The sequence below is a fragment of the Mustela lutreola genome, chromosome 1, assembly GCF_030435805.1.
Source record: "Mustela lutreola isolate mMusLut2 chromosome 1, mMusLut2.pri, whole genome shotgun sequence".
Taxonomy (NCBI): Eukaryota; Metazoa; Chordata; class Mammalia; order Carnivora; family Mustelidae; genus Mustela; species Mustela lutreola.
Genome location: NC_081290.1, coordinates 90,862,260 through 90,887,568, shown reverse-complemented (window position 1 = coordinate 90,887,568; position 25,309 = coordinate 90,862,260). Strand labels below are relative to the sequence as shown.

Below are 25,309 nucleotides of genomic sequence, written 5' to 3'. Positions count from 1 at the left end.
TTTTGTTTTGTTTTTTTCACTGTTGCATCAGCACCCAGATATAATAAATGTTCAATTAATATTTGCTAGATGATATTTTGGAAGAAAATTTACTTATAACCACATTAAGTTAAATTGAATCTGGACTCTAGAACACATAAGCTCTAGAACCAGACTGCTTGGGTTCAAATCCTGGTACAGCCACTTACTGGGTATTGACCTTAGCCAAGTTATATAACCACTCTCTACCTCAGTTTCCTCATCTGTAATATGAGGATAATAATACTAGTTCTTATTGCACAGAGTTGTTCTGAGGATTAACATGAGCAGATACTCTTTTAAAAATATTATATTTATTTATTTGTGAGAGAGAGCACAAACAAGGGGAGTAGCAGGCAGAGGAAGAAGCAGGGTCTCTCCTGAGCAAGGAACTCAATTCGGGACTCTGTGACTCAATCTCAGGACCCTGGGATCATGACCTGAGCTGAAGGCAGATGCTTAATCAAGTGAGCCACTCAGGCATCCCAATGTGAACTGATTTTTATAAAGCACTTTGAACAATACCTAGCATATTATAAACATCATCATGTGTTAACTTGTAGTGGTAGTAATAGCTGCATTGAATGCATCTGAATTAGTGCTGAGTTCTGTGCATAAAACATTTGTTTGTTTAGATTTTACAGTGTCCTCTTTGTATTTTAGAGCAGATTTGGATTTTGAAGATTTTGTAGACCCTGGGAACTAGCCTTTTCATGTGTTATTACAGATGAAAATAAGAATGAACAGAATCTTGGATGGAAGTTAGGCATCTTGGAATTCCTGAAAGGCCATATAATCAGGCATTTTAGGAAAAAAGAGCCCAAAAGAAAATATAATTCAAGTTATTATCTGTGCCTATGAGAGGCTACACTATTTCTCTGTAACAACTTCACTGTTGTTTGTATTTTCTCAGTGTCCATGTTCTACCTCTAAATTTTAACCTTTGAAGGTAGTGCTCTACGGAAATAAAATAGATTTGTCTTATTTACCACTAAAACTCATGTCACATCTGTTACATGGTAGGTGCTTAATTCATATTTGGTTAAAGAAATATGTACTCTTGGCCACCTGGGGTCCAAGGAAGCAATGGTGAACAAAGTTATACTTTTATCCACCAGAAGCAAGATTTTATTATTTCTGCCTCTAAGAACCTATGTTCATACCATTGTCTTCTATCCAGTTTTTTACTGGACTGCAGTCATGACTGCCCTTTGCCTCACAGCCTCTACTGTCTACGTTTTCCTCTGTGCCTTTGAACTTTATCCCATTATTACTAGCTGATGACTTTTTCTGTGTGTTGAAGTCAAATTTCCAAGGGAGAGACCCAAACTGGCTTAATTAAGTACTATTATTGGTCTTAGACAAAATTCTCATATTATAGGCAGCTCTCAAGTATTATAGATTGACTGCCCTTGGATCATCTGACCTAATTGATATGGCCAGAGTGGTGGAGGTCTGGTTCAGAATAAGGTTATCTGGGTATAAGGAATAGCTCGGGCCGATTCCCTCAGTACAGCCTCTGTGTATAGGTTCTCAGAGTACAGGATGGTGAAGGCTGGTTTGCTGAGGCCGAGGCTGTTCATCATGCCAACTATTCATTCAGTTACAATTATTAATGTTTACTATGATGTTAAAGGGGCATAGTGGGGAGATGTAATACTCAATCCTCGCTCCCCTAGACCTCCTAGACTAGTGGAAACAGTCAAGCAAATTGAATACAGAATAATGGTATGATACTGGTGAGCACATTGTGCTGTGGGACCACAAATGAACCACCAGTGGGAACTGGGAATGTGAAGTAAGCGCCATCTGCACTCAGGTTTTTCTGTTCTAAGGATGTGTTGACGAGAAGTCCTGTATCACATTTATGTCCTTTAATAACCCTTGCTATCTTGATATCTTGTATACAAATTTTTCTAAAGCAAAACTAAGAAATGGCATTAAGCATATACTCTTTCTGGGGCACCTGAGTGGCTCAGTGGGTTAAAGCATCTGCCTTTGGCTCAGGTCATGATCCCAGGGTCCTGGGGTGGAGCCCCGCATTGGGCTCTCTGCTCAGCAGGGAGCCCACTTCCTCTTTGCTCTCTGCCTGCTTCTCTGCCTACTTGTGATCTCTGCCTTTCAAATAAATAGATAAAATCTTAAAAAAAAAAAAAGCATATAGTTTTTCACGTAAAGGACTTTTTCTTTTTAATTTTATTTTAGCAATCTCTGCACCCAACATGAGGCTCAAACTCATGACCTCAAGATCAAGGGTTACATACTCTTCCTGCTGAGCCAGCTAGGTGCCCTGGACTTGTTTTTTTGTTTGTTTGTTTTGTTTTCAATATTTTATTTATTTATTTGACAGAGAGAGAGAGATCAGAAGTAGGCAGAACAGCAGGCAGAGAGAGGGGGAAGCAGGCTCCCTGCTGAGCAGAGAGCCCAGTTTGGGGTTTGACCCCAGGACCCTGAGATCATGACCTGAGCCAAAGGCAGAGTCTTAACACACTGAGCCACCCAGGGCTTCTGTTTTTGAGTGAAGCAACAGTCTTTGGCTCTCAGATATTTTCCCTGGGAGTGTAGTGAGTGTATCAGAATTGTTTGAAAGTATCCAGTTATAGCCCAGTAATCTAAGAGATGTGTTCATAAACTGGGCTGGGATCTGGGGAGAACTTCCTCATCCTCCTCCTGATTTCAGATTTCTGTTATTTTTCTCCCTTCATAGCAGTTCTAGCCAGTAATTACTGGACAGGTATTTAAATTCCCTCTTTTTTTTTTTTTTTTAATTTGAGTATAATTGACATACAATGCTACATTAGTTTCAGGTATACAACTTAGTGATTTGACAAGTTTATACATTAGGCTAAATTCCCTTTTTTCTTTCTGGTAATCTAGGTACTGTACAAGCGAGGGCTTGTGGTAACCCTTCATTGTGATAGAGTTCCCAGTAGGGGTAGATATTCTATGACGATATGCCCCCTGGAACACTATTCTTTTTTGGTGAATATTAATTTTCTCCGTGTCCCCTTTCTTCATCTTCTGCCACTGCCTTACTTTCTCTTTTTTTCCCAGTGAATTCTCCAGTAATGTCTGCTTCACCTGATAGCCTGAAGGTGGGTCATTGGAACTGAAGGTCATAGATATCTGTGGTATCACAGATAGATGCCTATCTATCACAGATAGATAAGGTGATATGACCTTACACATTAGCATACACTGAATATAAAAGTACAAATCTACTACTTGACCAGTTTTAAAGATGATGATGATATTCTGGCATTCAGACCTAAGATGAACCTGAGAATTGAATTCATTCGATGAAGTTCTTAATGACCTGGATATCTGTACTAATAGCGTTCATCATTGAATGTTTGATTTCGGGCACATAGTTTCTTCTTTAAAAATTGGTCTTTTTTTTGTGAAACCAAGAAAAGCAGTTATAAGGGATTGTTCAGGGGGATAGAAAAGGTCCGTCTTTTTAATACTTTAGTTTGGAAGTTAGAACTGTGGAATAATTATTGTTTTTAGCTGCAAAATATGTTCACTCAAACCATCCTGGGTCACCCTTTGGACATTGAAATGCAAAGACCCTGCATTGGAAGTCTTTGAAAGAGTTCACATCATTGACCAGTAGATGGCAGTCTTATACTATATTCAGAGAAAGCAAGCAGCAGAAGGTAAAGAAACATTTCAGAAATTGTTTGAAGTATCCATTCACAGTGCCCTTCCACCCTTACTGATTCCCCCCAAATCTCCTCCCACTTACTTTCTACCCCAGACAACTATCTTACCCATCCAATCACCTCTTTTTAGGTTCCCAGGGATCTCTTGCAGACCGTCTCTATTTGCTCACAAGAAGTATCTTTCACATTTATTCATAATCAGCTGACAGGAACAGGGCCAGCTACATAATTTGCAGGGCCCAGTGTAAAATGAAAATGTGGGCTTCTTGTTCAAAATCTATTGAGATTTTTAAGACAGTAACAGCAGCACGTTAAATCAAACACAAAGGCCCTTCTGAGCCCATACAGGGTGTACGTGCAGGAAGCCAGCTATGCTTTCATGAACTTAAAAGATCTCTTTCTCTGCCCACTCCTCCCTCTGTTATTTCAGTGCTGTCCTGTGACACACACCAAAGGGCTAGTCAAAGGAAGAATCACTGAATGTTATTCAGGCATCATAAAATTTTCTTTTTTTTTTTTTTTTTTAAGTAGGCTCCACGTGCAGCATGGAGCCCAGTGCAAGGCTTGAAATCACAACCCTGAGATCAAGACCTGAGCTGAGATCAAGAGTCACATGCTTAACCAACTGAGCCACCCAGGCACCCCCAGACATCATAGAGTCTTAGTACTGTGAGAGAATTAGAGATCATCTAGTCCAATTGCTTTATTTTAAAGATGACTAAACTAGGACACCTGGCTGGCTCAGTTAGAAGAGCATATGACTCTTGATCTTGGGGTCATGAGTTCAAGCCCCACATTGGGCATAGAGCCTACTTTTAAAAAAAAAAAAAAGAAAGAAAAGATTGAACTCAATTCTGAAAAGACTAAGTGGCTCACCCAAAGTCCCCAACTAGTTGTATCACAGACTGGAGCAGAACTAAGGGTTCTCACCGGCTAGGCCAACGCTCACTCTACCATATAGGCTTGGTGAGGGATATCTTGCGAGAAGAGTTGTCCTGTCCGTTCAATCTACCAAAGATTATTTTGTTCTGTTTTCTGTCCAAGAGAAGGGTACAGGTTCCTATTACTTAGATTTATTGAATACCAGCTATATTCTAAGCACCATGTTAAATATTTTATATATTATGACTCAATTTAAAACAATCGCAGAAATTGGGGGCACCTGGGTGGCTCAGTGGGTTAAAGCCTCTGCCTTCGGCTCGGGTCATGGTCCTGGGGTCCTGGGGTCCTGGGATCGAGCCCCACATCAGGCTCCCTGCTCAGCGGGGAGCCTGCTTCCCCCTCTCTCTCTACCTGCCTCTCTGCCTACTTGTGATTTCTGACTGTCAAATAAATAAATAAAATCTTTAAAAAAAAAATCGCAGAAATTCATTACAATTTTCCTCATTTTTCAAGTTAAGAAAAAATTGAGGCTCAGAATTTGACTTCTAATAAGTAGGAAGACAAGAGTTTAAGCAGGTCTATAGGATTCCAAAACCCATTTTCTTTTTACCACATCATTCCTCAGTTCTAGGAATGCTGAGTCAGCCTGTAGTTCCCGACCCTTGCTCCTATTTTTGGTCAGCTTAGATGATCTTGGAACTTTTTCTAGACTTTCTTTCTTTCTTTTTTTTTTTTTTTTTTTAAGATTTTATTTATTTATTTATTTGACAGAGAGATAGTAAGAGAGGGAACACAAGCAGGGGAAGAGGAAGAGGGAGAAGCAGGATTCCCGCTGAGCAGGATGCCTGTCTTGATCCTAGGACACTGGGATCATGATCTGAGCCAAAGGCAGGCGCTTAATTAACCAACTGAGATACGAAGGCACCCCTCTTTCTAGACTTTCTGTGTTCTTCAACCTTACGTCTGAATACTGCCTCAGGGCCTTTGCTCCCGGGTGTTCCCTCCATTTGAGATTATGCTCCTGGACAATCCATGAAAACAGGAATACATGCCAGCTAAATAGGGGACCTGATCATGAGCAACTGTAAAGAGATGGGCTTTTCCTCTGAATGAAATGGGAAACACTGCAGGGTTTTGTCAGAGTGGTATGATCCGATTTAAATTTTTACAGGATGCTTCTGGCTGCCATGTTGAAAAGAGACTAAGCGGGTAAGGAAGGAAAGGTAGAAGTTGGGAGGGTCTTTCAGGGAGTTATATTAATCCTGGGGAAAGATAATGGTGATTCCAATCAAGGTGATAGCAGTGCAAGTGATAGGAAAGGCTTGGCTTCTGGAGTTATACATGTATTTAAGTATAATATTTTTAATTTTTGTGTTACGGAAAGTTTCGAATATACGAATGTTGGGAGAAAATTATAATGAATTCCCATGTTCCTACTAGGTACCCAGTGGAACTGTCTTGTGTTAGGTAGTTTCCAATAGCTGTAACAACTGTGAACTTGTAACCAATCTTGTTGGGGAGTACACCTCCCCTCCCCGGTCTCCCCAATCCTAGACTGGGGAAGAAGCAATTTGAAGCAAATCCCAGACACCATATTTCATGTGTAAATATTTCAGCTTTTACTACTCTAACCACTTCTGATTGCCCTTTGTGCTTTCTGCTTGATCGTTCTTTGGCATACTTATGACTTTTTACTTACCGTCTGCCCTCTTTAAACCTTTCGCATTCCTACCCGTTACAAATTTTGTATTCTCAAATTGAGACTCCCTAAAGAAAGTTTTTTTCTTTTATTTAATGTAAGCTCTACGCCTAACATGGGGTTTGAACTCACAACCCCAAGAGTTGCACGCACTACTGACTGAGACAGCCAGGCGCCCCAAGAGAGGTTCTTCTAAAGGTTCAGTTTGTTGTATCATTCTCTCTGCACAGAGGTTATAAACTGGCCAAATTATGAGAGATTGGCTGTTCTTGAATCTGGCTCCCTCTCTTCGTCAGTCAAGTTGGCATAATATTAAGGTCAGTTTTTCAAAGAGGGGTAACGGCAATGGCACTCCATTAGCAAATGATAGGCAGATCTCTAATACTAATAAATAGTGGAAATGTAATACTAGAAAGGATATAAAGCATGAAAAAAGGTGAGCCTGCACTAAAGCTAGAAATTGGTAAGCACCTAACCACTTACTTGCCATTATTTTACTGTCTGACTTGACTCATTTAGAGTGCTATTCCTGGGTGCCACTGAGGAGTTAAGGGGTGTTTTTTTCTGAAGGTGTTTTTGTTTATAACAGGCTGAGTAATAGTGAAGATCATAATGTACTGGATTGAAAGTCAAAAGGTACATTTGATTTCTGTGTTCATTATGGACTCTGTACATTAGACAAGCTAATAAATTCCTTTGTGCTTTAGCTTTTCTACTTTCAAATGAGATTAATACTTGCCCTTTTCTATTTCACATACATTGACAAGTAAGATTAGAGAGATAAAATGAACATTTATTTTTTTAAAAAGTGAAAATCTAAGTAATTGCTATTTTCTATGTGAAGTTTTTTTTTTTTAAGATTTAATTTATTCATTTGACAGAGATCACAAGTAGGCAGAGAGGCAGGCAGAGAGAGAGGGGAAAGCAGGCTCCCTGCTGAGCAGAGAGCTTGACATGGGGCTCCATCCCAGGACCCCGAGGTCATGACCTGAGCTGAAGGCAGAGGCTTAACCCACTGAGCCACCCTGGCGCCCCCATGTGAAGTTTTTAATGCAGTTATAAAACAGTGGGTTTCAGTTCTAATATTTGCAAAAGATTACATATTCTCTAATCTATTTCTTTTAATCATGTGCTCAAATGTTCTTCTTCCCACACTGTATCTGCCATATGTATGTACCACTTAAAACAGTGCCTGATATTTGGTAAGAACTATATAAATGTTAGCTGTTACCTTCATCGGTATGAAAAAAAATTAGTCAGAACAAGAATTCATAGAGTAAATGCCAAAAAAGTTGACTCCCCTCTCTACGGTGTAATACCCACCTTCTTAAAATGTAATTGCTTGAGATATATAACATAGTACACCATATAAGAATATGAAGAAAATAAGACCTAGCTGATTGTCAGAATCAATGTTTATGGAAAAAAAAAAAAAAAGGAAGGAGGTGGTAGCTGAAGGTGACACTTTTGGTATCTGATAGCCCTTTGTTCTCAAAGACCCCAAGACCGACTTAGGAGCTTTCTGAAATCTCTGGTTCCATTTGCAGAGATTCTATCTAGTAGGTTAACAGTGGAGATCAAGAAAGCAAAAAAAAAAAAAAAAAGTTTCTCTGGTGATCTTGATTCTCTGCCAGGTCTGGGAATCATTAGTGTAGAAAAATATAATAGAATTCTTTAACATAGTACATCATTTATTTCTTACATTTATTTGAAGTGGTATTTATAGGGAAATATATGTATCTACACTCAGGGAAGGGGACTAGGAAGATATCTATCAAAATCAGAATAGTGATCTCTGGATTGTAGGTTTATGGAAATATTTATTTCGTAATTGCTTTTCTTATTTCTGAGTTCTGGTTGAGCATATGTTATTTTTATCATAATAGATGTTTCTAATGAAAATATTTACAACCAGTGCAAGATTTTTTTTATTGAGGTATAATTGGCATACAGTATCCTATTAGTTTAAGGTGTATATTATAGTGATTCTGTATTTTTTATACATTATGAAATGATCCCCATAGTAAGTCTAGATTCAGTCACCATACAAAGTTCATACAGTATTATTGACTATATTCTGGTTTTATATGTTACATTCTTATGACATTTATTTTATAGCTGAAAGTTTGTCCCTGTTAATTCCCTTTACCTATTTTGCCCAAACCTCAACACCTCCCCACTCTGGTAATCAACAGTTTATTTCCTGTATTTATGATTGTTTCTGTTTGTTTTATTTCTTAGATTCCATATGTAAGTTAAATCATATGGCATTTGTTTTCCTCTGACTTATTTCATTTAGCATAATACCCTCTATGTCCATCTATGTCACAAATTACAAGATTTCATTCTTTTTATGGCTGAGTAATATTCCAGTTTGTGTGTGTGTGTGTGTGTGTGTGTGTGTGTGTGTGTGTGTGTACCACATCTTATTTATCCATTTGTCTATTGATAGGTTGTTTTCATGTCTTGGTTTACTGTAAATAAAGCATAGTAGTGAACATGGAGGTGTATATATCCCTTAAAATTGGTGTTATTGTTTTCTCTGGGTAAATATCAGGAAGTGGAATTGCTGAATCATACGGTAGTTCTATTTTTAATTTTTGAGGGGAACCTCCATGCTCTTTCCATAGCAGCTGTACCAATTTACATTCCCACCTACAGTATATGGGGGTTCCCTTTTCTCTACATCCTTGCTAACACTTATCTTTTGTCTTTTTAATAATAACCAATCTGACAGGTAAAAGGTAAAATTGTGGTTTTGATTTGCAGTTCCCTGATTTGCATTTTCCTGATGTTGAGCATCTTTCCATGTGCCTGTTGTCTGTAAGTCTTCCTCTGAAAAACCTCTATTCAGTTTCCCTGACCAGATTTAAATCAGGTTGTTTGGGCTTTTTAAAAACTTTATATTAAGTTGTATAAACTATGTTTATTTTGAATATTAACCCCTTATCAGATGTATGATTTGGAGTTATTTTCTCTCATTCATTAGGTTGTCTTTTCATTTTGTTGTTGGTTTCCTTCTCTGTGCAAAAGCTTTTTACTTTGATATAATCCCATTTATTTATTTTATTTTTGTTGCTTTTGCCCAAGGAGACTCGTCCAAAAAATATTGCTAAGACCAATGTCAGGTGGTTTACAGCATATGTTTTCTTCTAGGAGTTTTATGGTTTTAGGCCTCGCATTCAAGTCTTCAGTACATGATGTGAGATACTGGTCCAGTTTCACTCTTTTGCATGTGGCTGTCCAGTTTTCCCAACAGCATTTATTGAAGAGATTGTCTTTTCCCCATCGTATGTTCTTGCCTACTTTGTCATAGATTAGTTGACCATATAAGCATAGGTTTACTTCTGGACTCTCTAGTCTATTCTATTAATCTATGTGTCTCTGGTTTTGGCAGTACCGAACTGTTTTGATTACTATAGCTTTGTAGTATAGTTTGAAGTCTGGAAGAATAATACCTCTAGCTGTGTTCTCCTTTCTCAAGATTGCTTTGGCTATTTGGGGTCTTTGTCAGTTTCAAATAAACTGTAGGATTTTTTTTTTTTTTAAAGATTTTACTTATTTATTTGACAGAGATCACAAGCAGGCAGAGAGGCAGGCAGAGAGAGAGGAGGAAGCAGGCTCCCTGCTGAGCAGAAAGCCCGATGCGGGGCTCGATCCCAGGACCCCAAGATCATGACCCAAGCCGAAGGCAGCGGCTTAACCACTGAGCCACCCAGGCGCCCCAAACTGTAGGATTTTTTTGTTTTAGTTCTATGAAAAATGCCCTGCTATTTCTATGGGGATTGCTTTGAATCTGTAAATTTCTTTGTGTAGTATGGACATTTAAACAATATTAATTCTTCCAATCTATGAGCACTGTGTATCTTTCCATTTGTTTTTGTCAGCTTTAATTTCTTTCATCGGTGTCTTATAGTTTTCAGAGTACAGGTCTTTCACCTATTTGGTTAAATTTATTCCTAGGTATTGTATTCTTTTGATGCAGTTGGAAATGGATTGTTTATATCCCTTTCTGATAAGTTGTAAGTGTATAGAAGTGCAACAGATTTCTGTATATTAATTTTGTATCCTGCAACTGATTTCTGTGTATTAATTTTGTATCCTGAATTAATTTATTAGCTCCAACTGTGTCTAGGATTTTCTGTATACATATTATATATATAAAATATATATAATATAATATAATATATAATATAATTATAATAATATAATGTAATATATATAATATTTACATATTATATATATATATAATCTGTATACAGAAAATATACTGTTATCTGTAAACAGTGACAGTTTTACTTTTTCCTTTCCAATTTAGATGCCTTTTATTTCTTTTTCTGGCCTAATTGGTGTAGCTAGGATTTTCAATATTATGTTGTATAAAAGTGGCAAGAGGAAGACTCCTTGTCTTATTCCTGATCTTAGAGAAAAAGCTTTCAGCTTTTCTCTGTTGAATGTAATGTTATGTGTTTGTCCTATGTGGCCTTTATCTTGTTGAGATACATTTCTTCTATACCCACTTGAAGAGTTTTTATCATAAATGGATCCTGAATTTTGTCAAATACTTTTTCTGAATTAATTAAGATGATCATGTGATTTTTATCCTTTGTTTTATTACAGTGGTATATCATGTTGATCGATTTAAAGAAGTTGAACCATCCTTGTATCCCTGAATTAAATCCCTTGATTGTTTTCATGTGTAAAGGTGTATGTGTAAAGGTATTTCATGTGTAAAGGTATATGTTCCTTTAAACATATTTTTAAATTTATTTTGCTATTATTTTGTTGAGGATTTTTGTATATGTGTCCTTTAAGGAATCTATGCTTTTAATTTTCTTGTGTCTGGTTCTGGTATTGGGTAATGCTACCTTTGTAAAATGAGTTTGGAAGCATTCCTTCCTCTTCAGTTTTTTGTTTGTTTGTTTGTTTGTTTTTTTGGAATAATTTGAGAAGGAAAGGTACTAACTCTTTTTAAATGTTTGGTAGAACTTACCTGTAACAACATCTGGTTCTGGACTTTTGTTTGCTGGGAATTTTTAAATTACTCATTCAATTTCATTACTTGTAATCAGTCTAATTGAGTTTTCTGTGTCTTTATGATTTGGTCTTGCAAGGTTGTATATTTCAAGTAATTTATTCTTTTTTTTTTTAGGTTTCCATTTTGTTGGTATAATTGTTCGTTATAGTCTCTTGTGATCCTTTATATTTCTGTGGTGTCAGTTGTGACTTCTCTTTCATTTCTGATTTTATTTGGGTCCTCTGTCTTTTCTGGATGACACTGGCTAGAGATTTATTGATTTTGTTCATCTTTTCAAAGAACCAACTTTCAGTTTCATTGATCTTTTCTTTTCTTTTTTTTTTTTTTTTGTGTCAATTTCTCTATGTCTGTTAATATTAGCTTTATATATTTAGGTACTCCTACACTGGATACATTAATATCTATAAATTAATTGATTCTTAGATTGCCCTCTTTATCATTATGTAATGTCCTTCTTAGTCTTTTGTGATAGTCATTGTTTTAAAGTCTATTTTATCTCTGGGGCACCTGGGTGGCTCAGTCAGTTAAGCATCCATCTTTAGCTCTGGTCATGGTCCTGGAATCCTGAGGACAAGCTCCACATTGGGCTCCCTGCTCAGCGAGGAGTCTGCTTCTCCTTCTCCTTCTGCCCCTCCCTGTGCTACTTCTGTCACTCTCTCTCTTACTCAATCTGTCTCTCAAAATAAATAAATAAAATATTTTTAAAAATGAAGTCTATTTTATTTAATATGACTATTGCTACTCTTTCTTTTCATTCCATTTACATGGAATATCTGTTTCCATCTCTTCACTTTCAGCCTATGTATGTCTTAGATCTGAAGTGAGTCTCTTGTAGACATCATATTGGTGGTCTTCTATTTTTATCCATTCAGCCAACTTGTGTTTTTTTTTATTGGAACATTTAGTCCATTTAAATTTAAAGTGATTATTGATAAGTATGTACTTATTGCCATTTTGTTTATTGTTTTCTGGTTATTTTTGTAGTTCTTCTCTGTTTACTTCTTCCTCTCTTTATCTTCTCCCCTATAGTTTGATGGTTCTCTTTAATGTTATGTTCGGGTCTTTTCTCTTTATTTTTTGTGTCTCTGTTATAGGTTTTAGGTTTGTGGTTACCATGAGGTTTATCTCTGTTCATCTATTTATATAACAGTTTATTTTAAGTTGATAATCACTTAAGTTTGAATGAATCTAAAAGCACTACATTTTGTACCTCTTCCCATGTTTTGTGTTTTTCACATCATATTTTATATCCTTTTATTTTGTATATTTTTAAACTAATTAAGTGGTTATGGTTATTTTTACTATTTTTGGTTTTTAACCTTCATACTGGCTTCTAAGTGACAGCTCTACTGCCTTGACTACATATTTGCTTTACTAGTGAGATCTTTTCTTTTATATATTTTCTTATTTCTAATTACAGCTTTTTCTTTTCCAATTAATGATTCTTTAACAGTTCTTGTAAGGCTGTTAGTTTTCACTTGTTTGGAAACTCTTTCTCTCCCCTTTAATTTTGAATGATACCCTTGTATCTTTGTAAGGTGGGGTAGGGTATTCTTATAGGGTAGAGTATTCTTGGTTGTAAGTTTTTCCCTTTTAGTGCTTTAAATATATCCTTCCACTCTCTTTTGGCCTGCAAAGTTTCTGCTGAAAAATCACAACCCATATAAGATTTTAAAGACCCTCATGCAAGCTGTCTTTTTAGTTTACCAAATGTGGAAAAAAACCCCAAAACCTATATAGTCTATCATTGTATATGTCACATAGCTTTTTTCTTTTCTTTCTTTTATTTTTTTTAAAGATTTTATTTGTTTTATTTGACAGACAGAGATCACAAGTATGCAGAGAGGCAGGCAGAGAGAGAGAGGGAAGCAGGCTCCCTGTTGAGCAGACATCCCGATGTGGGGCTCCATCCCAGGACCCTGAGATCATGACCCGAGACAAAGGCAGAGGCTTTAACCCACTGAGCCACCAAGGCACCCCTTTCTTTCTTTCTTTCTTTCTTTTTTTTTTTTTTTGAAAGGATGAAGCTACTTCTAAAGCATTGTGGAAGCAAAGTTTATTTATCTGTGTTAAAAAAAGTCACCAATTCTTTTAGAACACCAATACAGCAATAAATGTACATCTTAGGGAATGTAAAACAATTGAATCCTAATTAGCTTTTACTTGTTTTGCCTTGGTAAGATTAGAAATGTGAGTCACTGGTTATGTTTACAAAAGGACTAATCAGGGAGAGAAAAACAGTTTTAGTACAATATAGATTTTCCATTCATTTTGTGTTCTGAGCTGTGCTCCAAAAACAAAGCTCATTCCTTTTTGAAGATCCTCTTGGCTTCTACTCCTTCATATGTGTAAGTCTGAAAGGTGTTAACAAACAGAAGAATTTGCCATTAAGATTTAAGGCTCCATTAAGAAAAATATTAGTATTGTTATAGCTTCGAAATGATTATATTTTTTTCTTAATCTTGATAGCAACATTTTATACAGATAGAAGATACACCCACTTAAAAACACATTTTTTGATTTTTAGTCACTTACACTTTTAGTTAAAATAAGTAAGATTTATGACAAAAGTAATAGTTTATTTGTTGAATATATAACTCAGCAATCACAAATATAAAATTATTTTTCTCTTTAGGAAACAGCTATGATCTTTTTACCACTCACCTGAACCAGTTCACCACCTATAATTTCTCGGACAGCATTCAGTGCATTTCCATTGTCTGTCCGTTTGAATTTTCCAACAAGTTTATTTCCCTCTAGGTTCCAAGTACCCTATAAATGTAAAATAATAATAATAACTAATAATAATAATAACAAATAGCTTTTTTTAGGATCTCACATATATCAGGCACTGTTCTGAGTTTTATAGGTCTACTTCTTCAATCTTCACAATGAGATTATGAAGTAGATATTACTGTCTTCATTTGATGGTTGAGAAAACTGAGTCACGATAATTCACCTAAAGCCATAAAGCCAGGATTGAACTTAGCTTTGGGGGCTCTAGAGTATATGCTGGTAACCCTTTTGCTTATCTTACTCAATTTCTTCCAAATGCTAAATTTTAAGGTAGATGAGCAATGCTTCCCTTTTCTAAATCTTTCATGTTAAAAAAAGTATCCTAAATTTAGACATGGTTCAAGTTAGTTTCATGAAGAGCCTAACACCCCTGTGTATGTTGTAATTTTATAATTGTTATAATAATTTTAAAATGACCATTAGGATGCCTGGATGGTTCAGCTGAAGGAGCATGCAGCTTTTTGATTTTGTGTTGTAGGTTCAAGCCCCATGTTGGGTGTAGAGATTGCTTACAAATAAAATTTTTAAATAAATAGATAAATAAATGGTCATAATTGATAAAATATTTGACAGTTTGTCATTACAAATATATAATTTAACTGAAAAATGCTAAGGACAAAACAGATTTTAAAAAATCAGTTGAAAAATATGACTACCTAAATTTTTTTATCTTAAACATTAAAAGGTATATTCCCAATGACCTACAATGTAGCATGCATCAGACTTTTCCATTTGGTCACTCATTCATTAGCTAATTTATTCATTTATTTTATTATTTCAGTGTATTTATTGAATGACTATTATGTTTAAGTTAGATAAATCTAAAAGCTTTTGCTGCTACCAGGTATGTAAAGTTGCAAATACTGAGCTTTAGTTTGCTTTATGAATAATGGGTCTATACTTAATCATCCAGAGGATGTTCCTCTAATTCCTATTGATCAATTCAGATTATTTACAGATGTATGAAAATAAAAACATTAGATTAAATATCCTGCCAATTTGTGTGATGTATATTGTGGATAAACTCTATTGGCTGCTTCAGTAAAATGAAGGAGGCTTAACATTAAACCATTCAGTGACAGAGAACAGATTATTTTAGTATTGTGTAGAAAAATCAAGAATGCATTGCTTATAAAAAGTGTCTTACACTGAGTTCAGTTCCATCTGCTAGGCTGTAATTAAAAGTGACACCAAGCTCAAAAACAATCTCAATGGTACGAAAAGCGCTCGCTTCTTTGACGGTGAATTTATTTCCCTCTTGTGTAATAGTAAGTTTCAAATTGTCATGAGCTGCAAGCTTCCTTTTCACCATATTAATACCTGCAAAGCAGAAGATTTTGGAGAAACTAAAATCAAAATGCCATAGAAAGCATTTATTTCAGTACGTTCTGTTATATTTATTTGTTTATGTATATTTCGATGGTAGGAAGGAAAACCTGATAGCATTGCCTTTGCACAAGAGCATTCAGATTGCCTCCTACAGAAAAAATTCAAGCTCAATCAGATCAAGAGTAATGTTTCAAGCTATTTTTCCAAAACTTGTGAAAAATTAAATGAAAAAACAGAATTGTAGAATCTTAGAACAAGTAATTTTAACATAATTATCAAGCTCTTTGCTTCGGTGTTAAGTAAACTAAATTCCAGGAATGTCAAACAAAGGATTAAATATATTAATATATTTGTAAGGAACTTATAAACAAAACTTTTTGACTTTCCATAATAGCTTTAAAATTTAGAACCACAATTCTCTTTGCTTTTTGTGGCATTTCCATCACAAAAATGAGAAAATTGGCAAATATTGCATTCAAATTCATTATTGTAAGAATGTGCAAATCCCATAAATTTCAACATGAAATTCTGGAACTTTAAGACATAATGATGCAAATTTTGTTTTTGGGGAATGACTCCAATTTGTTTGCACATCTCGGGCAGCGTATGAGCTGCCAGAGTATTGAAATAGATATTAAATTTATTAAATTAAAACCCACATAGAAACCACATGTAATCATGAGATTATTCCCAAAATTTTATGTCAGAGGAAATGAGAATTAAGTCTTATTTAGAGCTGGGAATCATGATAGAATTTTTTTCCCCATTACTTTACTATATGATCTTTGTTTTTCCATCCCCTAGAATTCAACGTTTTAAAGTTTTGACATTTTCATTATGCACTGCCCTTTTTTACTTTCTAAACCAAAAAAAGTAAGTTTTCAGTGACATAGGCCCAAGCAGCAGTTGAAGAGTGGATGAATCATACCTGGATCTTTTTTTGTTTCAGGGAACTCAAAGAATTTTTCTCCCACTAATGAAACTGTAGTTTTCCTAATAGAAGAAGTGAGAGTATTGTTTTCCCTACTTTGAGCCTCGCACATTCTGGATCCTCACCACCAGAACAGGAATCATTCCCTATACCCTGAGGTTTAGAAGGAATTAGAAAGAAAAATGTCTGTGAAGAACAAAATAACAAGCCACTGAAGAATTAAGCCCTTACCCATTTTTTCCATGAACTTGTCATAGTTCTCATTCCGGTCTATCTTCCAAGTACCGTCAAAAGCCATGATCTCCAGTTGAGTCAGCCTCTAAACGATCAGAGATCCAGGTCTGTCCTTAGGACACAATTTATCCTACTTCTTATCTTAGAACTAACTTCATACTGTGATGTGGAAGTTTAGAGTTTAAAAGGTCACTTAACTACACTAATGCCCAACAATTGTAGTTTATCTTTCTATAAATTTCTTAGATCCTCTCCTGAAATTCAACTGAATTACAGTTGACCCTTGAACAATATGGATTTGAATTGCATGAATCCAATTATATATGGATTTTTTTAAATAAATACAGTACAATATTCTAAATGCATTTACTCTCCCTTGTTTTTTAAATATTTTCTTTAGCTTTAGTGTAAGAATACACTATGTAATACACATGACATACAAAATATATATTAATTGATTATGTTATCAGGAAGACTTCAGGTCAACAGTGAACTATTAGTGTTTAAGTTTTTGAGGAGTCAAAAGTTATACAAGGATTTTTGACTGCATGGTTGGGGGTGGTGCCCCTGACTCCCCATGTTGTTCAGGAGTCAACTATAAAACTATAGTTTTATAAAACTATGAAACATGATGAACAATAGAATAGGTATTGTTTATTACCACCCGCCCCCATGTAGTCAAGCTACAGATTGTGAGGACATTTATTTTAAAAACTAGAATGTGTGCTCTCTTAAAATAGGTTTTCTATTTATAAGTTCAAAGTGTATACTACATTGGTGGTAACACAATTTAGAACATACATCAAATAACATTTGGGAAATGAGAGTATTAATGGCCTATCCTTTTTTTTACAATAGCAATTACCTTATAAAGTAAGATTTTATGACCAAATATGAATAAAAAGTTAAAGTTAATATGATGTTGAGACTGAAGATTTGTTTATTTTACTAATATGTTCTTTTGCATTATGCTTTTGAGTTGCCAGGAGTTTGGTAAATATCCTGACAACTGGTATAGTTTATGACACATAAGTGTTCACTAGGTTTTTGTTTTGGTCTTGAATGGTGACTAGCCACTTAGAAAAATTTTAAGAGGTAGAAATGTAGCTAGATAATCTGAAAACTTCCATTAGAGAAACAATCAGGTTTAAACATTCTGCCATGTACAGAGAAAACAAAAACCAGATACCAGCTATGCCATTAATTAAAACCTTTCCTTTGTTTTACTCTTATTCCCTCTCTTCCCAAATCCTAGTGCAATCAGAAGCTAAAACTCAATGTGTATGTGGGACAAGGCTATGGAGAATAGCTAAAAAGTTAAAAAGACAAGGAGGTCACCATATCTCTCCCTTCCCCCACTGTAGGCTTTTAGCCTAGAACAGAACTGAGCTGTGGAGGAAACACATTAACTTACACGAAGTGCAGAGTTTTCATTATTAACTAGTCTGAATATATCACTTGCTAAAAAGAGACCATTATTGTGAATAAATGTGACCAAAGAAAGACTTCTTAAAATTAAATTAAATTAATTAATTAACTTAATTAAAGAGCATGCATGCCCAACATTTCATTGAGTTAGAGGAAGGATATATCTAATGCATTTGAGCAGGAAATTGGGGGAAGAGAATTGAGTCTTTAATTTTTAATTAGGCTTCATGCTGGGGAATGAGCTCATGGGGCTTGAACTCACAACCCTGAGATCAAAACTGAGCTGAGATCAAGAGTCAGACGCTTAACCAACCAAATCACATAAGCATCTCTAGTTTTTAATTTTGACTGTATCCATTGGGCACACTTTTTCAGTGGAGTTGCCCATTATTTTATTATTTTTTATTATTATGTTTATCAAGTAAGCACATTAAAAATCTAACTTCCTTCTACTAATTCTATTATTTTATTAAGAGAGAAAAAGATATCAGAACATAGAGGGAGAGGGGTATTGGGGAAGAGAGATTGTAATTTTAGAATAATAGAAGTCCTTTACATCTGTAACTAACTTTATGGAAAAAAATGGATTATTTTGTCTTTGTTTTTCTCCCTTTTATCAAAGATAATGAAAACCACATCATTTGTGAACCATCACCCTAGTATACTTTCCGCTTGAGAAGGGATCAGTTAAGTAAATAACACTTGGACGCATGCCAACCTACTAACAGAATGGGCATGTTAAACTTTTCAGTCTTCTATTTACCCGTGGCAATATCCTAATTTAAAGTCAGTTAGGAGTTCCTGTTGTCTGCAGAATGTCATCATTTTTTCAATGAGTAGATCAAATTTTTAACACTATACTTTTCCAGCTTTCCAGCTCTGTAGCTTCTCAATTCCTACTACTCACCCCACTTAGAAAAGATTGTATAGAACCTATAGAACAAGTTCCCTGCAGACCTCTCCTACTAATGATACAATTGGACCATCTGGCTAAGGGCTGACCCAGTTCTTTGTTTTCTTCTCTGATAAAACTGGAAGACTTAGGGTCCTGCTGCTTGGGAGAGTGGGTGGATCAGGTTATGTGTGCAGAGATGCTCTCTTTCTCTCTCTCTAGGCTCATAATCCCCATTAGTCATGGAGTGATATGGAAGAAATGGAAATCAACAGAAGTTCTTGGTGATCCATATTCCATTCCTGCAGGGGATTATACAAATTACATTCCTAACATGTTTTAGGAGACCCCTATTCATATTTTCAGTCTCTTGCCATTTCTTACTGGGTCCTTTAAGGTCTAACACTAACTAAGCTGCTTTCAGTCTCTGCTCTCCTGATTGTGCATGTTTTCTGCTTTAGGTCCCAGCTTGGTCATTGACTACTCTGAGAAGCTTGTCCTGACTGAGTGAGTGGGTCAGGTAAGCCTACTTCTCCCAAATGTAATGACCTTCTAAATGTCTCATAAAAGTCATAAAAGACAAAATCAGCTGATTCATGATAGCCAAGGAAATAGTAGTATCATCATGAAGAAGGAGACATCATGAGGAAGGGCAGTACAATGTTCCAAGCTCATCTCAAAGAAATAACTTTCTAGAGACCACAGAAATCCTTTCACCACATTGTTTAGTAGGAGGGAACATTTTTCTAGAGTAATTAAAAAATATATCATTTATGGAAAATGGCATTTCCAGGCCTTATCACCTCAGAATTTCAATCCCAACTTCTTTAACTTCTACATGTCAGAGAAAACTAGTGGTGTCTATTAAGCCCTTGTAAGAGAAGGATTTGAGGGACCAATGCAAGGAGCAACAAGAAGTTTTAAGATTATTATCCAATCCCTAGCAGTGAATGGGGAATGAGAAAGAATTCTAGTATTTGCCTACAGAGACCACTTCATTCTGTTTTAACCATAGTCTTCTAAATTTTAGAAATCTTAAGGCCTGCTAAATTATGTCTTAGATTTTGCACCTGACATGGATGGTGGGTTTTCTTCCAGAAAAACTGTAGAGTTACAGCAGAGCATAGCAGGACATCTGCCATATAATGGCCAGCATGGGTTGCTGGTTGTCCTTAATAACAAGACAGACATTTTATGGGATTTGAATGTGTCAGTTGAATGATCTTGCATGAAGGATTTTTGTTTTGTTCTATTTTTTATTTGAGAGAGAGAGAGAGCACAAGCTGGGGGAGCAGTAGGCAGAGGAAGAGGGAGAAGCAGGCTCCCCACTGAGCAGGGAGCCTGTTGTAGGACTCGATCCCAGGACCCTGGGATCATGACCTGAATTGATGGCTGACCCTTAAACAACTGAGCCGCTCAGGCGCCCCTTGCATGAAGGGTTTATAACTCCTTCATCTTCTGCCTTCTTTGTAGTTTAGGTCTATCCCCAAAGTGATCAGTCTCCCTCAGGCAATTTGGATGGAAGGTTACTCATCTCATATGCTCTTCATACCACAAAAAGTGGAAGATGGGTTTGCATTATCTCAGCTCTCCATGCCCCATCCAAACCATTATGTTTCTGCCCCTCTACCTTTTTCTAAGAAAGTCTTTTCTTTTGAGACCATTGTGGCTATCACCTTCCAGCCTACTTCATCATAGTTATCTGTCACTTACCTCATCTATCATTATCTATCATCTGTCCCCATCTAACATTACTATCTACCACTGAAGATCTATCAGTGAAGATCTTGGCAGCTGGCATCATCATCTGTATCCTGCCATCATCCTGGATGACCTCAAAGTCCATATAGATAAATCATTTGTCATGCAGGCCTCACAGTTCCTTAACCTCCTCATCTCTAGTAACCTTTACTTCTGTTATACTTGATCCACTTAAATCCAGGATAATAACCTGTGATTTGCATTTGCTAGAGTTGTTCCTTCTATAAAATTTAGCATGGGACTCTCTGACCACAACTTTCCATCCTCTCAGCTTCTTCACTTTCTCCCATATCTTGGGATATCAAGAAAGCTTGGCTTGGAGAGAACATCAGTCAGTTTCCTTTATTTGCTCCCAGATTGGAGCCCCCTCCTGGTTTCTTTACATTCTCTAGTCAATATCCTATTGCCAGTAAAACAAAACAAAGCAAAACAAAAAACACACTTGCACATTTTTCCTGCACCTACCCCTGTGCTATTACACATGTGTGGTTCCTAGTCTCAGCTGAATTGTCTGTACAGCCTGGCAAGACTTCTCTGTGTCCAGTCAACTCCCTCCTCATTTCATGACAGCTCCTTTAATAATTTTTTTTCCTAGTAAAAGCAGAGTTTTATTCTTTTTAAAAATTATTTTATTGAGGTCTGGTTAACAGACCTCAATAAAATGTTATATTAGTTTCAGGTGTACAACATAGTGATTCAGCAACTCTGTTGTGCTGTGTCCAGCACAAATGTCACCATCATCTGTCACCATACAGCGATATTACAGTGTCATTTACTGTATTCCCTCTGTTGTGCCTTTTATTCCTGTGACTGATTCATTCTTGAACTGGAAGCCTATATCTCCCCTATTTTGCCATCCTCCCAACCCTCTCTCTGGCAATGACCAGTTTGTTTTTCTATTCCTGGGTCTGTTTCTGCTTTATTTTACTTTTTAGATTCTCCATGTAAGTAAAATCACATCATATATCTTTCTCTGTATCTTATGACTTAGGTTTATCTTTGTTGTACCTAATTGCAAGCTCTCATTCTTTTTTCTGGTTGAGTAATATTCCACTATGTCTAGCCTGTTATATCTATCTATCTATCTATCTATCTACATCGCATCATTATCCATTCATCATTCGATGGACACTTGGGCTGCTTCCCTATCTTGGCTACTGTAAATAATGCTGCAGTAAACACAAGGGTGCATATATCTTTTCAATTAGTGTTTTTGTTTTCTTTGGGCAAATACCCAGTAGAGGAATTACCATATTGTATGATATTACCTTCTTTTTAAAAGAGTTGTTTTTTTAAGTGATCTCTCCACCCAACATGAGGCTCAAACTCACAACCCCAAGATCAAGAGTCACATGTTCTAACAACCAAGCCAGGCAGGTGCCCCTCATACGACATTTCTAGTTTTAACTTTTGAGGAACCCCATATTGTTTTCCGTAAGGGCTGCGCCAATTTACATTCTCCCCCAAAATGCACAAGTGTTCCTTTTTCTCCATATCCTCACCAACACTTGTTATTCCTTGTCTTTTTGATACTAACCATTCTGACAGGTGTGAGGTGATAATTCATTTGGTTTTGATTCACATTCTCCTGATGATTAGGGACGTTGAACATCTTTTCATGTGTCTGTTGACCATCTTCTTCTTTAGAAAATGTCTATGCAGGTCCTCTGCCCATTTTAATCAGATTATTTACTTTTTTGATGTTGGATTTAATCATTTTCTTATACTCTTCTTCCCTGGCCTCCAGCAGATGACTTATACATTACTTCACAGGGGAAATAAACCATCAGATAACAATTCCCTCAATTTTTGTGCCTTCTGATTTTCAATATTACCTGTTAGTACTTTCTTTACTCCTATAAATTCTTTTACCCACTTACTTACTCAACGAATATTAGGATTCCTACTGTGACCCAGGCACTATGCTAAAGTATAGAAGAAGAATGAATACATACAGTTTCAGTCAAGAGGAAGCAAGGCTTAAAATTGTAACAGTGAGGCACATGCAAAGACTTTTCCCCCCTGCATCTTCATATTTGCCCCCTCTCTTTCTCTTTGATTTATTAAGCTGAGGTGGGATCGTCTCTCCTTCATATCAAGATGGTCCAGTCTTTTCCATTTTAAGAAATGAAAAGACTCTCTGGATTCTTTTGATGTTACTAGAAACTATTCAGTCTTTCTCCTTCCCTATATGGCCAGGCTTTCTGAGAAAATAATCTTTGCTTGTCTCTACATTCTTCCCTTCCGTTAGTGCCTCAGTCTACTGCAATATAAGCTTTCATGTTCACCACTCCACTGAAGCTACTCACTGAAGTCATAGATGAATTTTTTGTTGCCAAACAGTATGCACACATCTTGGCCTTTATTTTAGGTCACTGCAGCCTTCCAGATCATTGACTCTCCCCTGCTTTAAAATTTCTCCTTTTCTTTTCCTGACTTGATTCTTTCTTGACATTCAAATTACTTTTCGGAATGCTCCTTTCTAGACTCTTCCATGGGCAAATTGTTCCTCGCCTGACTCCTTAAAGTTGTATCTTAAGATGTTTTTTCATTCCACACAGTCTATCTGGGCCATCTTTTTCGTTCCCGTGTCTTCAGTTTCCATCTGTGTGATTCCAAATTTAGAGTTACAACCCAGATCTCTCTCCTACCAGGTACTTATTCGTTACCGGGTTTCTCTGCCTGCATGTGTTATCAGCACCTCAAACTCCACACAACCAGAAAGAACCTTAACTTTCCACTCAGCCTTGTTATCTTCTATTTCCTGTGTCAGTGAATGATTCTGCCATTCTAGGGGTAATTCTAACATCTTTCCTCTCCTTTATTCTCAGCTTTCTATTTTATCAACAAATCAACTTTTACTCCCTACTGTCACTTAAATATAACCCCTCTTTGTATTTTCTAGTAGTTGCCATCACTGGCTTCGATTGCTACAATAATTTAAATGGTGTTCCCCTCCTCTGGTCTCTCAGAATCCATTTTGGCTAGAGAATTACCTTCATAGAATGCACATGTGGCCATGTCCTGTCTTTGCATATTATCATTCAGTGATTCCTTATTGCCATCAGCATACAGTTCTGTATTCCTTACCTCTCCCGTTCACCTCGCTTTATTCTTCCCCTATCCAAGGTGCTCTGATCTCTCCCATCTCTATATTTTTGTACATCTTCTTAACTCTGCATGTAAATCCACCCCTTATCACTTACTGTACCAGCCTAACAGTCACTTAGACTTTCAGAGTCAGCTCAGTGTCACCTAACCAACAGACTGCCTTGCCTTCCCCCTTCCTGCTGGTCTGGGCTAACTCTTCTTTGCCTGAACTCCAGTATCGCCATCAGAACCCTTTTACATTTACTGTATTGATTGTAGAATCTGTTAACCTGTTGTTTCTTCTAAGAGATTTTCAGATTTAGGGGCAGAGACAATTCAAAATGGGTACAAAATAGGTACAAAGGAAGCTTATGTATCCTAATTAAAGCCTTTGTTGCCTGGCTAGAAGTGCCATTTGTTTCCCAGTCTGGGTTCAGCGTGTGAGAGTTTGATCAGCTAACAGTTGGTTTAATAATGAATAGTACCCCACTGCCTTCTAATCTGATGCTAGGGTCATGGATTTACCCAGTGTAATATTTTGACTCCCTGCCTATTTTGCAACTAAATTGAGGAGTCTCCATCCATACGCTTTCCTAAGGAAAGTCAATTGCAGATCATAGGCTCCACAGCTATCTGGTTGGCAGATTACTACAAGGGACTTTGACTCCTTGTTGGAATGAAGCAAACTTTAATCTCAGAGTGAAACAATAATGTTGCTAAAGCACTACTTCTCAGGCATGGCAGAAGTAATCCTGTAGAAATCAAGAAAATATTACCAATGTTAGGAAAAGCATCAGTTGGCTTCTTTATACCATAGCTTTACATCCTTGCCATGGAGAAACACACTTAGTGGGCGGACCGCCATAACTGTGTATATCACTATAGAAAATTTTGAAAATACAGCTCAGCTCAAAGAAAAGTGAAAGTTACTCAAGGTTTTATCTCCCAAGGTAGTTGGGAAATATAAATATTTCATCTATATTATAAATATAAACATAATATTATAATTTATATTAAATATATACTATAATTTTTAATTATAATTTGTATTATAAATGTGGGGCTTAATTCACAACCCTGAGATCATGACCTGAGCCAAAATCAAGAGTCAGATGCTTAACTGACTGAGCCAGTCAGGTGCCAAGAATTTTTTTAAATTAATGATCAATTAAGGCAGGTAACTTAGAAAGTACAAAAGGGCATAGAGAATATATTATTCAAGGACTTATTATCCCACCAACTGTAAATAATTAATATTATGTTTATATACAATTCGTCTAGTTTTAAGTATGTTTGAATACAACGACACATATATTTGTGTGTGTGTGTATATATATATTTCTATGGATCCATATGTGTGTATATGTACACTAGGTATGTATATGTGTATACTCCTAGAAGTTTGTTTGCGCATAGAGACCCATGCACATGACCCATGCACATATCTTCTTTTGCTCAAGATTCATATTTTAGAAGGCTTCATTTAGCACCAAGTAGAGGAGGGATTTGAGGGACTCATCTGGAAGAAAAAGCTAATTAAATATTG

General features: G+C 36.3%; 1 protein-coding gene and 1 long non-coding RNA gene across 2 annotated transcripts in view; one reads left to right on the top strand and one right to left on the bottom strand.

The window, feature by feature from the left end:
• Positions 1 to 5,373: 5,373 nt before the first annotated feature.
• Positions 5,374 to 25,309, top strand: part of LOC131828669 (uncharacterized) — a 71,784-nt gene continuing 51,848 nt past the window's right edge. The window contains exons 1-2 of the long non-coding RNA XR_009352537.1: positions 5,374 to 5,774; positions 19,374 to 19,432. This is a non-coding gene — a long non-coding RNA (uncharacterized LOC131828669). The remainder of the gene's footprint in view (positions 5,775 to 19,373; positions 19,433 to 25,309) is intronic.
• On the bottom strand, positions 13,342 to 16,745 carry FABP2 (fatty acid binding protein 2). The gene is made up of 4 exons (XM_059169471.1): positions 16,590 to 16,745; positions 15,246 to 15,418; positions 13,967 to 14,074; positions 13,342 to 13,656 (listed from the first exon to the last, which is right to left on the bottom strand). Exons 1-4 carry the CDS (start codon positions 16,654 to 16,656, stop codon positions 13,606 to 13,608), a joined length of 399 nt encoding a protein of 132 aa, XP_059025454.1. The 5' UTR covers positions 16,657 to 16,745; the 3' UTR covers positions 13,342 to 13,605.